This window comes from Malania oleifera, chromosome 7, assembly GCF_029873635.1.
Source record: "Malania oleifera isolate guangnan ecotype guangnan chromosome 7, ASM2987363v1, whole genome shotgun sequence".
Taxonomy (NCBI): Eukaryota; Viridiplantae; Streptophyta; class Magnoliopsida; order Santalales; family Ximeniaceae; genus Malania; species Malania oleifera.
The window spans coordinates 102,025,388-102,041,308 of NC_080423.1; the positions used below are offsets into that span (position 1 = coordinate 102,025,388).

Below are 15,921 nucleotides of genomic sequence, written 5' to 3' on the forward strand. Positions count from 1 at the left end.
AAAATATTTATTTTTAGTTTAGGGCACCCACCTTGACACACTTTTTTTACATGTTGTATTTTTGTGCAAATGCAAAGACCTACGGTCCATTCTCTGGCATGCACTTAACCAATAACCTATTTGCTTTTTTTCTTTTTCTTTTTCTTTTTTCTTGCACTGTTTCTTTCGGACAATCTTTCTTGTCTTCATACACAATGATTAAATATTTTTTAAAAGAAATGAAATGAAGGATACGCTACTTTAAAATTTGCAATCTTATTAATGTATATTTGATATTACAATCATCCACACCATAGGAATATGGAATAATAAATTTTTCTTTTTCATTTTTATAAAAATTTAAGAAGTTTTGTCATCTTTCTATAGTTTAAGTTTGAAAAGAAAATTCTATTTGCTTTCGAGGAAAATAGTCTTATAGCTAAGCTTGTTTTCATTTTTAAAGTGTTTGGGTCATCCAACAATTCTTGTGAGAGGAAAATAGCTTGTGGTCAACATAAAAGACCTAGCACAATCAAAAATAACTTCGCTTTCTCATGACAGAAGTCCTTTTCCCAACTCAATGGCGCCTGAATTTTCTCACGAAAATTACTAAAACCATTTTTTTATTAAAAAAAACAAAAAAACAGTATTCAGCCACGAAAATTACTAAAACCATTTTTTTATTAAAAAAAATAAAAAAACAGTATTCAGCATTTCCATGGGAAAAATAAAATCTATAAGCTTTGACTAGAGTTCAAAATTCTCGAGTTTGAACATGAGAATTAATTATAATAAAAATAGTTAATTTTTTCAGAACAAGTGTCCTCCAGCTTTGTCCCGAGAATACACAGGGTGGGCTCCATACCCAATGGGAAGTCCACCCGTGTGTGTACCCGGAACAAATCTAGATACAATGTCTCGAATACTTTACCAAACCCTAGGAGAGTATAACCATTCTTGGTGAATTCCTCCTTGCATCTTAAGGAACATCTCATTATGGAAAAAATTCATAGCACTATACGACTCCAATAAGATTAAAATACATAAAAACATAAAATTAATAAATAACAAAACAAAAACTCTAGCATCCTCAAATGATCAAAGACGGCATAAAACACAAGATTTTTGCAAAATGGAATGGGAATGGAATGGTGGTGAAAGATGGAGTGATGAATACAATTGGGTTCCTAGGTATACCAATCGCTATGTACCAATCATGTAGTTATTACTAACTAGTTGCAACAGGATATCACCCTACTGAAATCATTATAACAACTCTTCACCACGGAATTATGTCAGTCTGGATAAATGATTTCTCTTAATTCACAATTTGATGCCCACCAACAATAAATAAATATGAAAAAGTAACAATCACAATTGACTGTTGAGATTTTAGAGCTTAGCCCCAATCAAGTGAAAAGCTAGAATAACTTTTCAAGATAGAGAAATACAGTAGCAAGAAACACCATAAACATCTCTGCCCTCAACCAAGAGGCAATTCAAAAAAATAGCAAAAAGTACCCCACTTGATCATTCATAAAAGCCTGAGTTGTATACAAGAATCTCTCAACAAGAAATTAAATATAATATATATATATATATAACCAGTTCAAAGAATTTGGGGGGCTTATAAAGATATATACAAAGTTAGAATTGAGCATTCTTGAGAGAGAGAGAGAGAGAGAGAGCTAGCTAAAAGCAGTTAAAACTTCTTACGTTACTTGTGAATTTTGAAGCCATATATTCTGGGAATAAAGCTCTGCTGCACCTTCTGTGGCTTGAGGTGGCCGTGAGTCATCAGAAACAAATGAGGAAATGTTGTTCCAAAATAAGCCCCATCAACTTTGAGAATAGTCAAAGAAACTTCGAAATAATTACGAGCAATAATGCTTAAAGAGAGCAGTTTTGCATATACAAGTGGGAAAAAAAACACTAGATAATACTAATTCACTTTGAAATTTTAATTTGCCAAAAAGCACTGGATAACAGAGCCGTTGCAAGTAATCCATATGAAATTTAAATTTGCATACACAAACAAATGCTAAAAAACAACAATAGATGCCAGAGCAGTTGCAAGTAATCCATTTGAAACCTTAATTTGCATATACAAAAGAATGGAAGAAATAAATACACACACAAACCAAAACAAACAAGGTAAAGAACGATAATCTGCAAAGAGATTTTCCCCCTAAACAACTCCCTCATTACCAGCCTAAGAAGATGAAAAACTTTGAGAAAAAGAACTCTTTCGATCTATTAAGTATACATGTTACCCCCATATGATTTTCTATCGCCATCATTTGAGTTTGTGAGACCTTTAATGCACCTTTTCAATGCCCTTTGTTCACATTATCAATATTCCACCCTGTTTTCCTTAATACTTGACTTTAAAATATTAAACTAGGGAAAAGTAAAGAATTCAGTTTACATCGTAATTAGATAAAAGCAACAGAATGATAAAAAATAACCCAAAATAACTAAAGAGGGAGTTAATCAAACTTCAATTGCTACAATCTAGGAAATAAACTAGTCCCTCTAAATCATTATCAAAATAACTCCTTTGATTCGAGTATTTTCACTCAAAAGTGAACAAAATAAAAATCAAACAGATTTTTTCTTAACTAGGAGGGTAGATCGTTTATCATTTAAGACTTGTGAAGTTATCCCAGGTGAAAGCTTAACCACACAACATAGAGTTTTAGTGTTAGATATATGTATTAAAAAATGGAAGAAAAATGATAAAATAAATCAATGTAAGAGAACTAGATGGTAGAACCTAAAGGGAGAAAATATAATAAAATTTAAAGATAAAATGATCAAAGATGGTGAAAGGACTATAGAGGATGATGTAGACACAAACACTCTTTGGAGTAGGATAGCTAGTTCTATTAAAAAAAAAGTCAAAAGAGATTTTAGGTGAGTCAAGAGGAAAATTCTCGAATAGCAAAGAAAGTTGGTCGCGGGATCAAGATATTAAAAAAGCAGTAAAGACAAAAAGAATTTGGTATAAAGCATGACAAAATGTAGAAACATGGATGACTTTGAAAAGTATAAAGAGACAATAAATGATGCAAAAAAGATCGTTCGTGAGGCTAAACATAGATCATTTAATAATTTGTATGATAGATTAGATACAAAAGAAGGGGAAAGAGGTATATTTAAACTTGCTAGAGTTAGAGAAAGAAAAAGTAAGGACTTAGGTAATGTAAAATGTATAAAAAGTGAGAATGATATTGTCTTTGTTAAGGAAGAAGACATAAAAGAAAGAAGGCGAAATTACTTTAGTAAACTATTTAATAAAAACCAAATAGAAGGCTTAAACTTGGAATTGACAAATGAGGAAAAAACTAAAAATATTATATTTATTCACAAGATTAGAGTCAACAAAGTTAAGTTTGCACTAAAGAAATATGGAAAATGAAAAAGCTATAGGACCGAATAACATTGCAATTGAAGTTTGGAAATGCTTAGGTGATAATGGAATTATAAGGTTAAGTAATTTATTTAACACAATTTAAAAACTAAGAAAATGTCAGATGAATGGAGGAAAAACACTTTAATACCTATATACAAAAATAAAGAAGATATTCAAAACTATAATAACTATAACGAAATTAAACTTAAGAGTCATACAATGAAACTATGGGAAAGGGTAGTCGAACAATGAATGTCCCAATGAATGTCTCAGAAAATCAATTTGGTTTCATGCCTGGGAGATCTACTACAGAAGCTATATATCTTTTAAGAAAATTAATGGAAACGTTTAGGGAAAAGAAGAGGAATTTACATATGGAATTTATTGATTTAGAGAAAACATATGATAGGGTACTTACGGAAGTTCTATTATAGGTTTTAAAAAAAAAAAATAGTATGTAGTAGGTATACTAATGTCATTAAGGATATATACGATGGAGTAATGACTAGTGTGAGGACTATAGGTGGAGAGACTGGAGAATTTCCAATTATAATAGGTATATATCAAGGATCTGCTTTGATCAACTAACTGGGAGTATCCAAAATGAGGTTTCATGGTATATGTTGTTTGCAGATGATATTGTATTGATTGATGAAACTAGGGGTGGAGTAAAGGCTAAGTTAGAATTATAGAGAGAAGCTTTAGAGTCTAGAGGCTTTAGGATAAGTAGAAATAAGACTGAATATGTGAAATGTAATTTCAATAATAGTAAGAGGAATATTAGAGACAAAGTTAAACTTGATGATGTAGAAATAAATAGCACTCGTAGATTTCGATACCTTGAATCTATTATGCAAGTTGAAGAAGAAATTGAAGAAGATGTAATGCATAGAGTTAAAGCAAGTTAGGTAAAATAGAGAAGTGCTTCAAATGTGTTTTGTGGTCGTAGAACACCCTTAAAATTTAAAAAAATAAAAGTTTTATAGAATGACTCAAAGACCAGCTATGATATATGGATCAGAATGTTGGGCAACTAAGAAACAACATATCCAAAAAGTGAAAGTTGTCGAAATGAGAATGCTTAAATGGATGAATGATATAACATTGAAAGAGAAATTAAAAAATGAACATATTTGTAGTAAGTTAGGCATAACTCCTATAGAAGATAAGATAAGGGTAGAGCAACTCAGATGGTTTGGGCACTTACAAAGTAGGCCACATAGTGCGCCAATGAGGAAGAGTAAGTTATTGTGAGGAGCAGTAGAAGGGATAGGGGTAGACCTAAAATAACTTGAAATAAAATAGTATGGATTTAATAGCCCTGAAGTTGTCAAAAGAAATTGTCCATGTTCGCATATATTGGTGGAAAAGGATTCATGTAACCGACTCCACCTAGTGCGATCTAAGGCTTAGTTTTGTTGTTGTTGTTGTATTCAAGCATTCTCAAAAAAGATTATAGCCTGTTTAAAAATTATTTTTTCATTTTCAATTTTTTAAAGAATTACAAAAAAATATGCAACTTTTTCCCAGTTCTCCAACATTTGCATAGAAAAGTAGGAAAACATTTTTTCCACCTTTCCCATAGAAATGTTGTAACACTAGAAAACAAGATGACATTTTTGTAATTATTTGGGAAACTAAATATTGAAAAATGGTTTTCCACAATTAAACAAACCCTTAATGTCATCGCCCATTCAAAGATGCAATACTAAAAGTTCAGATACTAAGTTTTTCAAAAACTAGATAAGATCAAATAGGAGTAGTAGTGCAAAGGCTCTATTGACACATTAATATGGATGATTCTCAAAACCCAAGAAGATAACTAATATCCCATGGATCCAGAAAAATGTGGAGATTGTCTCACTATGGTAAGTTTTGTTTAGAATGATAGTTCACAAGAAGACTTCCAATAAGAGATTGGAAAAAACATTATCTATTTTGTTCCCCAGTCCACAACAAATACAAGCATCACAAATATGATTTAAAAAATCATGTCACGACAAATATCTTTCCATGTACCATCGACTCGACATGGCACCATGTGCACTACTCCAAGTTTTGGGACACAGGCTTGAAAGTGCAACAGTTACAGCTATCATGAGATTGTTTATCCAGCCATCAAGAGTGAACTAATCCCATGCATCACCAAACTATGGTGAAGCATCCCAGAAAGTTCAGCTGGCAGATGCATGAAATGAATCACAAAACAAATCCAGGCACCCAGCCGCCAAATAACCTAAGCACAAGATAACTGTGGGTTTTCAATAACACTTAAAAGAAACATTGAGGGACCATTTAGTTGTGAAAAACAATTTCCATGTTTCCTCTTAGTTTTCCAAAGAAGTACAAAAGCTGCCAATTTTTCAGTTTTACAACATTTGTACAAAATAAATTAACAATAATAAAAAAAATGTGTATTATTTTCTTGTGAAAATATTATCTTTTATTATTTAATTTTTCAAATAATTACAGAAATACCACTTTGTTTTCCAATTTTCCAAATTTATATATGAAATTTGAAGAAAATTTTTTATTATTTTCTAGATTTCTAACTTCTTTCCTTGCAATGGGAACATGGAACTTGGATCTTGGACTTCGATTCATGTGGATTATGAATTGAGTTTCTTCCAAATCCGCATAAATCCAAACTCAAGCCCCAAAACTCATGATCTCAAATACTACCTTACATAATTTTTGGAAAATTAAAAAACAAGTTGTCCTTTTCGTAATTATTTTCAAATCTACAAATAAAAAATGAAAATTTATTTTGCACAACTAAACAAAATCTTCATTTTCAACCCCTTTTAATACGAATCCTGGAATACTAAAAAAAAAAAGAGAGAAATTTTTATAATTATTTGGAAAACTAAAAAATGAAAAATGGAAAATGTTTTTCACAACTAAACAGGGCCTTATATTCTTCTCTTAGACTCTTATACTAGCTTAAGACTAGGGCATTTTGTGATTATAATGAATGACCCTATTTTGGCTGTAATTTTAACTGCAGGCAAAGCACCCTAGTGTATCACACTGTCATTGCCCTTGGGGCAACTAAAGCCAACTTGATTAACGCAAGTGTTGAAAGCAAACACAAATGCTAAGAAAAGCCTGCAATGCAGTAGTTATAAGGATACTTTCTTGGGATTTGGATCGAGGTTCATAAATATCTTCACATTTCGGACAGTATATTTTCACGCAACATGATCGGGGGACGTCGAAGAGACCAGCAGGAAGGCATCGTTGTCCACTGCACTGAACTTTTGGGCATGTCCCGAAATCATAGTTCCTGTACTTATCTAACTGAAAACACAAGGATGCAGAATATTTGCCATGGTAAAGTTTTGAATTGTTAAACAAAGCCATAACAATCACTTAAAAGCTTGGAAAACATCTCACCATTGCAGACATTCCTTTGCCAGTTAATATGTATCGAGCATGAATTAGACCATACAGCATCTCTGCAGCTGACTCAACCAATTCATTCTGCTCCTCAGTAAGCATATCATCTATAGATATCATGTGAGGGCAAAAAGGCAAACTAGTAAATTTTGGACAGAAACAAAGAGATGGATTAAGAACACGACTTTGGGCAATTAATGTGTCTAATCAACATTTAGTCGATTGAACTATCTAGATGTATCAATTCCATGAAATGCCTGCACATAATTTCTGGGGCCAAATGATCAAAATTTCCCTTGGATGTGCCCCAAAAACTATAATGTACATCCAGATGCTTGAAGTTCATGTCAAGCACATACAATATGCACACCTAATTAACTAGTCTGAAATAACATATAATATAAGCAACACAATACTACATGCAATTCATATCAACACACAGTCAGTTTTCCAAGAACCAGCTTTGAGCCATAAAATCCACACATCAATTTCATTGTGGACACTTAGAAAGGTGGATGTACAGCCCCCCATTGAGCATCCCCTGGCCCAATGAGCCTCCCCATGTACCCCCCGGAAAAAAATATGCCATACAAAAATAGCCTCAATAAGAGACAGCCAAGCTAATAAATTGGGCAAACCAACCCACGGATTAAGACTGATAAAGCCTGTAAACAAGCTCAAGCCCAGTTTTAAACCAAGTTTTTGGTCCCGCTATCACAATTGTCCAAACCAAATCGCCAACCCTTATGCACTTCTTAAGTAGGTAGGTAGTGATAGGGCTTTTCTTTCTGGTGTTAGGGGCGTAGGGGTTTGAAAAATGGGATTGAGCCAGACTCATGCAGTGCTCACCTAGCACAGAGCTTATAAAAGAACAAAGGAACCAAGGCACACTGCCATCCAATAAAGGAATAAAAGGCAGCTAAGCACATGCCCTACAAGTTGTAAATTGTAAGCAAAAGAAGATACGAACAAGTTCTTTTTTCTAACATTTACGTAGTTATATATCAGGTAATGCAAAAGCAAATGCACATTCACAGAGAGTAGCACATGTTTGAGTCTAGGGTTTATCAGCCTCGCAAGAAATTTGGGGGAGGCAGGCAAAGCTGCCTAAAGCTATCTTACACAGAGCCAGCTATAAGTGGGAGTGTTGTTCACTAGGCCAAACTCTTTTTTATGTAATTAAATCTAACTTCAAAACTGCACTAAACAAATAATGAGATGATCAATTCAAACAAAGTAATCTTGTCGGTTAAAGAATTAAACCTCACCATTAGATGTTTCAACATCCAAAATCAAATCAAGCGCATCATCATAATAAGGAATTTGACTGCTCAACCCAAAAAGATTAAAATCATCTTGGATGTAGTCATCATCAACTTCACAGAAAAATTCATTTCCTTTCTGGTTGCAAAACCATGAGATCCAAGAAGTGTAATCCCCATCAGAGCCACTAACATCTGAATCTTCTCTGCTTGTCTCAGATTCATCTGCAATTAAAAAAATGTGAACATCATCTATGAATTATTTATAATGAGGGCACAAGCTCCAGGTTATTATTCACCAAAAATTGATTAAAAAAAAATTAAATTAAATAGGGCCAAAAATACCGACATCCCAGGTTTGACAAAAGTTACAGACATTCCCTCGCTTCTAAAAAAATTCCACTGACCTCCCCTAACACTAACCTTTTTTCATAAATGGCGCAGATACAATTTTTTTTCTGAAATTTTGTCCTTGTGATCTCTGCACATCTCTGACTCATTAGTCGTTACTCGTTTTTTCAAGCAATTTCAAATGCTTCTCTCTCCCCAAAAACTACCTGTCAAATCCAATTCCTCCAAAGGGTCATTTAATTACTTTGATATTCCCATTCCAAATTGACCATCCTCATCAAAGAGCTTTATTTGCCATATGCAGTGTGGGGGCCGCAGTGCCCCTGCCAAAGACACTGCTGACCATGTCACCATGGTAAGGGAGTCTTCCTATCAAATCCAATACCTCCAAAGGGTCATTTAATTACTTTGATATTCCCATTCCAAATTGACGATTCTCATCCAGGAGCTTTATTTGCCATATGCAGTGTTGAGGATGCAGTGCCCCTGCCGAAGACAGTGCTGACCATGTCACCATGGTAAGGGAGTCTAATGGCATATTCTCCAACCATGCTGAATGCCTCTATATTCAATTGTGCAATTCTAATGTACTATGGATTGGAACAAAAAAAAAATTTGTAGCAAAAGAAGAAGTTCATTGATAGATCTGGTGACCAGGAGAATAGGACATCTCCTTAAAAACATCTTGGATAATCCAGATATAAAATTAAAAATACAAAAAAAATAAGAATCAAAAAAGAAAGGAGAACAAGAAAAAAAAACCAGCACACACTATCAATCCAACAAATATCAACAATTGCACTAAATATTGGAAAACCTCACCACCTTAAAGTTCCCATGACCCACACAGTAAAGAGAAGCCATGTAATGAATCTTCTCGCAAACCAGCAGAGACAACAACTTCTTCCCCGAGAAAATATATGCATTGCGTTCCAGCAACAGCCCCCAAATTACTGCAAAAAAGCACATCTCCAGAGCACTGCCCTGTCCTTTTTCCTACCAAAACCAACAAAAGGAATTGCCAAAATGGACAAACCAACCATTCTCCAAAAAAAACAAATAACTTATTCCTGTGTTGGAATAAAATTCGAGTACTGGCCCAGGGTAAAAAGTGCAAAAACCCCATTCAAATCATAGTTACCCAGGACGCTGTAAGTTCTAGTCATGGTACTGGTACAGGTATGGAGTATGTAACTTAGCACATGGTAGGTGAGGGGTAGGCTTCATAGTTTTAAATAGTGGTAGCAGGTAGCATGGTGTAATGGTGACGAGTGTAGTGAGAAGCAGGAGAAGCGATTATTATATACTGGGAAACAAGTGCTACAGTCAACTTATCCATATTTATATTTTTGCATGTTTTAAGCTCTTAACTCTTATTTAAACGAAAAACTAATCCATTTTGGATCATTTAGTTCAACTAGCCAACATTGTATAGACAACATTTAATTAAATTTCTTTTGACAGAAATTATATTTTTTTCTCTTTCATTAGCAATCATGAATTTTCCTCAAGCACAGACAACCTGATCCAATTATAAAGTTGGACGTTTTAAGCTTCTAACTCTTATTTAAAAAATAATAATAATAATAATAATAATAATGTATTTTGGATCATTTAACTCAACTTGCCAACATTGTTTAGTAGGATAATAAATTTTACACTGACTTTAAATTGCTATTGACAGAAAAATTATATTTTTCTACATTCCTTAATCATGTGTAAAAAATAGAATACATTAGCATATAATATGTATTCTCCATTAATCTATTAGACACATAAAGCATACAACAAATTAAACATGTTCTTTCGTTTTATTAGTTAAAAGTAATAACAATCTAATAAATTTAGACAAGAAAGTTATATTGTATAACCTAAATTTTAAAAATATAATATTATAATCATAAGATATATCATTAAAAAAATAAAGTATTAACAACAAGAACAAGACAAAAACTAGAAAATGAAAGAATGTGAAGTTGAACAGCATAGAAAATTATCAAATTAATAATATTATCAAAATAAATAAGTTTTTTAAATACAGCATTTTTCATATAAAATTGTTAGTTAATGTGTATCTTGTGAATGTTACAAAAAAAATAAATAAATAAATAAATAATTCTAGATCACTATCATCTTCATTATAACCTTAGCCCCCTCTATTAACATAGTTAATCAAGATTGACTTACGAAAGGAAAAATGAGGGAAAATGAGAAGAAAAGTATAAAAGTAAAAGATTATTTTTTATGCAACAGTCCTGCAACAACCGTAATGGTCCCATGAGAGCACTTATATTACGGTACTGGTCCATAATAGATAGTACGGCTGCAATTTTTGTTCATGCCAATTTAGCAGTGTTAAACACTATCAAGATCTCAAAAATCCTCTATGCAACAGCATTTCGTAATGGCCCCAGCTGCTAAAATAGGCTTAGTTGGTTTGCTATTTTGGATTAAAGGTATGCTTTAATGCATTTATATAGGCCATTCACTAAATACATTAGGACGTTAACTCTTTTTTAGCCAAATATATCTTGATTAAGAGTTTATTTGTAGAAACAAAATAAGGTGAGGCATTAAGATCTAATAACATAGTTATTTTAACAATTTGACACGTACAAAAGATATTGAAATGATGGGATTGTGGCAAAAATATAAAAAGTTGAGGTTTACTTATTTAATAGGTTGGCATGTAACATGAATGTTGAGAGAAAGGTCTACTTTGTTCTTTTAAAAATATGTCTCTTACTGTTAATAGACGTACCTAAATTGTACTTTGTTTGATCATTCCAAAACAGAGAGGAGGTGAGAAAGAGGAAGAAGGAGAGGGAAATTGGAGCTGCCTTGACTGTGGTTTCAAGAGAAAGCAAGAACCACAAAGAAAAATTAGGCAGCTGCTTCCTCTCTTTCAGTTGAGGTGTCATATTGTAAAAGTAAATATTAAGCTCGGACCATCAATTCAAACTTCGAATTAGTGAATTGGAATCAGAGCCAATTCAAACCACTAAAATCTGAATAGTTTGGGGGTTGCTCGGTTAAGGTGAGTTAAAACATCAAAATATGTGTATTTTTTCACTTTAACCCTATCACAAATTTATTTTAAAGATTAAAATTTTGATTACAATCAAAGAATATAAAATTTATTTTTATATTATTCTTTTCTTTCTCAACTTTTATTTTCCTCAAATTCTTTCCACATCTGAAAAGCATATTCCAATTGAAGAAAATTGAAGGAAAAAACAAAGAGGAAAGCTGTTTTTTTTTTTTTTTTTTCCTTTTCCTCAAGTCCCTTGCCAAGAAAATCTGGAGAAGAGACATGCTTCTTGAATAAAACTCAACCAAAGAAGGGTAAGCACATGAAATGCCACTGCCGTGCTGCCAGACATCACAAAAAATTGATTCAAGTTCTCACTTTTTGATTTATTCAAGGTTTGCCATGAAGAAATCCCTTGTTCCTGGTTCTCTGCAGACAGAAATAGCTTTTAAAGAATTCATGGAGTTGAAGGTAGCACTCTAAATTAGGAAGGGTGTGACAAGGGAAGAGGGAGGATGGCAGCAGCAAGACCAGCCATCCCTGCCCCATTATCACAATTCTTGCCATCTTAGCCACCATTGTTGCCAAAACACTAGCTTGTTGGTTCCATCAGCACAGAGAACAAGGAGAACAAGCGACAGACAGAAAACATAGCAAAGCTCAAAGTAAGCAAGTGTGAGGTGAGATTGAGTTACAGGTATGGAGCAAACTTCGAGGAGAGTGTATGGTGTTTGGACTCTTCAGCCACCAAATCCTTTCGCAGGGGACAAAGTGGATGAATGATAGGGGAGACGGGAATAGAGTATATGGCTATGCATATCTCGTGCAGAGCTCAGGTCCATTTTAAGATTTTTTTTTTTTTTTTGACTCACTAAATAAGAGAATTAGAAGGGAAGTAACTGAGGAAGAGATCCACATCGTTCTTCTTCTTCTTCTTCTTGAAATTTTCTTTTCATTTTTCATTTTTTAATTGAATAGGATTAGGGTTTCTTAGGATTGCAGTGAATCTTTTACATCATGATTGGGTCACTAATTTTAGCTATTTGGATTGCGTGCTGTCACTGGTACGCAAAGGAACCGTAACATAACAACTTATCAGGAAAATCATCAGCCAATCATGGCCACACAATGCTCATCAGTTACAAAACTGCTATCACTAGCTGAAAATCCTGCCCAATTTTAAAACAATGATCCGAGCCCAATTTTTTTTTTTTTTTTTTAAAACCCAAGCCCAATTTTAAAACCCATTTTTACTCATAAGTAATAGTTTGGCCACATATACTTATACCGTTATGTGGCTAAAATGACAGAATTTGACATAATGAAGAAAGGGATTAAATTAAGCACTCTGTGTTAGCTCGAAAAGGGTGAAGGCTCTTCTGATAAAATACAGAATGTGTGTTGGTATGGTGGGGAGGTAGTTGAGAGTAACCGAGAGTGCTTGATGGAAATGGAGGTCTTGAGCCAGATGCTAATTCATCATAATTTCCATTTGCTCCTCCACCAGCATCATCTAATGATTGAAAAACAGTTTGAATATATATGGCCATTACATAAAATAGATTGAGCACAGAGAGACAGATTTTCTTTAAAACATATTGTAATTAATTATGAGAAAGGGGCCAGGACGTGGGGATTGGATTGAATAGTATTGAAGAATTGATAGAAAACTAGACAAAAGTAAATTCAACAGGCTAGGAAGTGTATTGATTACTACTAGAAAAAACTACGAATTGCTACAAACACTGTTAGCTCAAAAAAAACTTAAAACTGATCTCAATCCATCAATTTCATAATGGATCTAATTTTATTCAATAGACCATTCTAAATAATTGATTTGTTACCTTCAAATGCCCGGCAAGACAGAAATGGATCCATTAGAACCCCACAATTGACAACCGCAGTGCTCTAAGTAGATCTCACAAATTTCCAAAAGCAAACAACCCACAACAATTTTTTTTATAGCACAAGAAAATTATATTAACGGGAAAAAAGTTTACAAGAGGGAGAATGAGAAATCTCCCAAAGAAAATCTGGAAAAAATCAGAAAAAACAACTTAAACCTACAGGAAAAAAAAAAAAAAAAAAACCCTCAACAAAGCAGCATGTCGTCCAGTCTCTTTAAATCCCTTGGAAACTATTTGCTCTGAAAAAACCAAAACTAACACACCATAGAGATGCTAAAAACTGGATCTTATCCCAGACCAACTCCCAAATTAATTTTTTCCAGGAGAATATCCATGCATTGCATACAATCCATATCCCCCATAAAATTGCAAATATACCACACCTCCACAAGGCTGCCCAATCCTTCCTTCTGTCAAAACCTGTGAAAGAAATGGCTCGTAAATCTTCCACCGATACAGGGCATACCCAACTCTCCAGCACGATACCAAACAACTTATTCCAAATCCTCCAAGCAAAGTCAGTGTAAAAGGAGATGAGAAGCTGTCTGAGAGTCATTGAAACATAGCACACAGACATCAGGAGAAAGAGCTTTCAAAGGTCTTCTGATTTGCGACAAGTTGTTCTTATTTATTTTATTAAGCACAACCAACAAAGTGAAAGCCTTAACCTTTGAGGGATCCTTAAGCATAACTTTTGAGGGATCCTTAAGCAACTAAATTAAACCATTAGACATTCTTTAAGCACTTCAAAATCTAACCTGAAGCATCATACTCCCTAAGAAGCTACTCCCTCAATTATGTGCTTCTGTCATGGAACCTACGAGCTACTGCTATTAGAAAAATCTACAAACAGCAACAAATGCTGTTAGCCCCAGAAAAACCTAAATTTATTCCCAATCCATCAATTTCATAATGGTTCTGATTATTTTGGATGCACTTTCCAGATAACCAATTCGTTAACTTCAAATGCCTGAAAGACAGAAATGGAACCATTCTAACCCCCACAACCCCGAGTGGATCTCTCAAATTTTTAAAAGCAAACAACTGAACAAGTCAACCAAACTAAACCATTAGGCATTCTGTGAGCACTTTAAAAATCTAATTCCCAATCTTCATACTCCCCAAGAAGCTCCTTCTCCCTCAATTATGTGATTTTTCCAAGGAACCTGGGAATTTTTCAAGATAACCGCTTAGTCACCTTCAAATGCCCTTGAAGACAGAAAGGAACCATTCGAACCCCACAATCGACACCCAAAACGCCAAGTAATCTCAAAATTTTCCAAAAGCAAACAACCAACAGCCAAATTTTAATCATTAAGGCATTCCTTAAGCACTTTAAAACCTACTCATACACCCTGAGAATTTACTCCCTCAATTATGTGATTTTGCCATGGAACCAATCAAATAAAGATGATCTTTGAGCAGTTCAAGAAACATAATCATACCCCCAAAAAGCTACACTTTCAGATTGTGTAATTTTTGTACGAAATTCTTAAAATATTAATAGTATCTATGCAAACGTATTTAAAAAACACAAAAGGGAATAAAGGACTTACCATTGTCGTCCCTGTTGCAGACCATGGAGGGCACCGACACGGTGTACCTGTCCTTTCCTCTTGATTCGTTGACAGCCGTCGATTTCCCGAGATCTTTGATCGGACGGGCGGCACCGGAGGCTGATTTCGATCTAACCACGGCGCTGCCCCGTTCTCTATGCATCTTCTTCTCGCCCAGTCCCACCTTCACTCTCTGCACATTATCAGCGTCATGAAAGCTCTATATACTGGCTGGCAAACGTTGTCCGACAATACAAAACCGATAGGATTCAGATCAACGAGAAGAACTGACGCATCGGTGTGTGTGTGTGTGTGTGTGTGAGAGAGAGAGAGAGAGAGAGAGAGAGAGAGAGACAGAGAGACAGAGAGAAGAGACTGTGGGAAATTAAACCTGGACGGCGCCGGTTACCGGCAAGCTTTAAGGCTCCGTTTGGGCGTAAAATTTTGTGGAAGGCAAAAGATATTTTTAGGGCGGATCGAATTAAAAAGCAACAAAGTTTACTTAGGGAAGTAATCTCATATTGCCAAAAAAGGAAAGACAAATTAAGGGTAAAATTTTGTAAAACGATCTTACTGCCATTTAAGGTAGTTCTTACTCTTATTGGATTTTGTACAAAATTCTATCTACAAATAGAAATAATGGTAAAGCTTATATTAAAATAAAAAAAAGGCAATGGAAGAAAATATTATAGTTTTTCATTTGTAATAAAATAGAGCAATCTTGTACATTTCACGTGGACAAATTGACCTACTTTAAGCATGTCAATAACGTGCAAAGTATAAGTAAAAGCAAATTTGTTCGATGAGCTTACTTGTCCTGGGCAGGTCAGCCACATGCTTAACACATGGAGAGTCGACTTACTCGAATGCCTAACACATAGACGAGTTGACCTGCACACCTGAGGAAGATAATCTTACATCTAACAAGACAGTTATTGACAAACTAAGATTAGTAAAAATTACCCATTAAATAATCACCAAGATGATTATACACGTTCATACCCACATGACCTTGCATTGA

The 15,921-nt window shown here is 34.1% G+C and overlaps 1 protein-coding gene across 3 annotated transcripts; it reads right to left on the reverse strand.

Moving 5' to 3' along the window:
* Nucleotides 1–1,487: 1,487 nt before the first annotated feature.
* Nucleotides 1,488–15,393, reverse strand: LOC131160279 (casein kinase II subunit beta-1-like). Of its 3 annotated transcripts, none has more exons than XM_058115753.1 (6): nt 15,292–15,393; nt 14,901–15,093; nt 8,062–8,280; nt 6,791–6,900; nt 6,529–6,694; nt 1,488–1,821 (listed from the first exon to the last, which is right to left on the reverse strand). In XM_058115753.1, the coding sequence occupies exons 2-6, from the start codon at nt 15,061–15,063 to the stop codon at nt 1,697–1,699; spliced, it is 783 nt and encodes a 260-aa protein (XP_057971736.1). In that variant the 5' UTR covers nt 15,064–15,093; nt 15,292–15,393; the 3' UTR covers nt 1,488–1,696. The 3 variants fall into 3 exon arrangements, with proteins under 3 accessions (XP_057971736.1, XP_057971737.1, XP_057971735.1); XM_058115754.1 differs by having other exon boundaries at nt 14,901–15,131; XM_058115752.1 differs by having other exon boundaries at nt 14,901–15,393.
* Between the last annotated feature and the right edge of the window lie 528 nt (nt 15,394–15,921).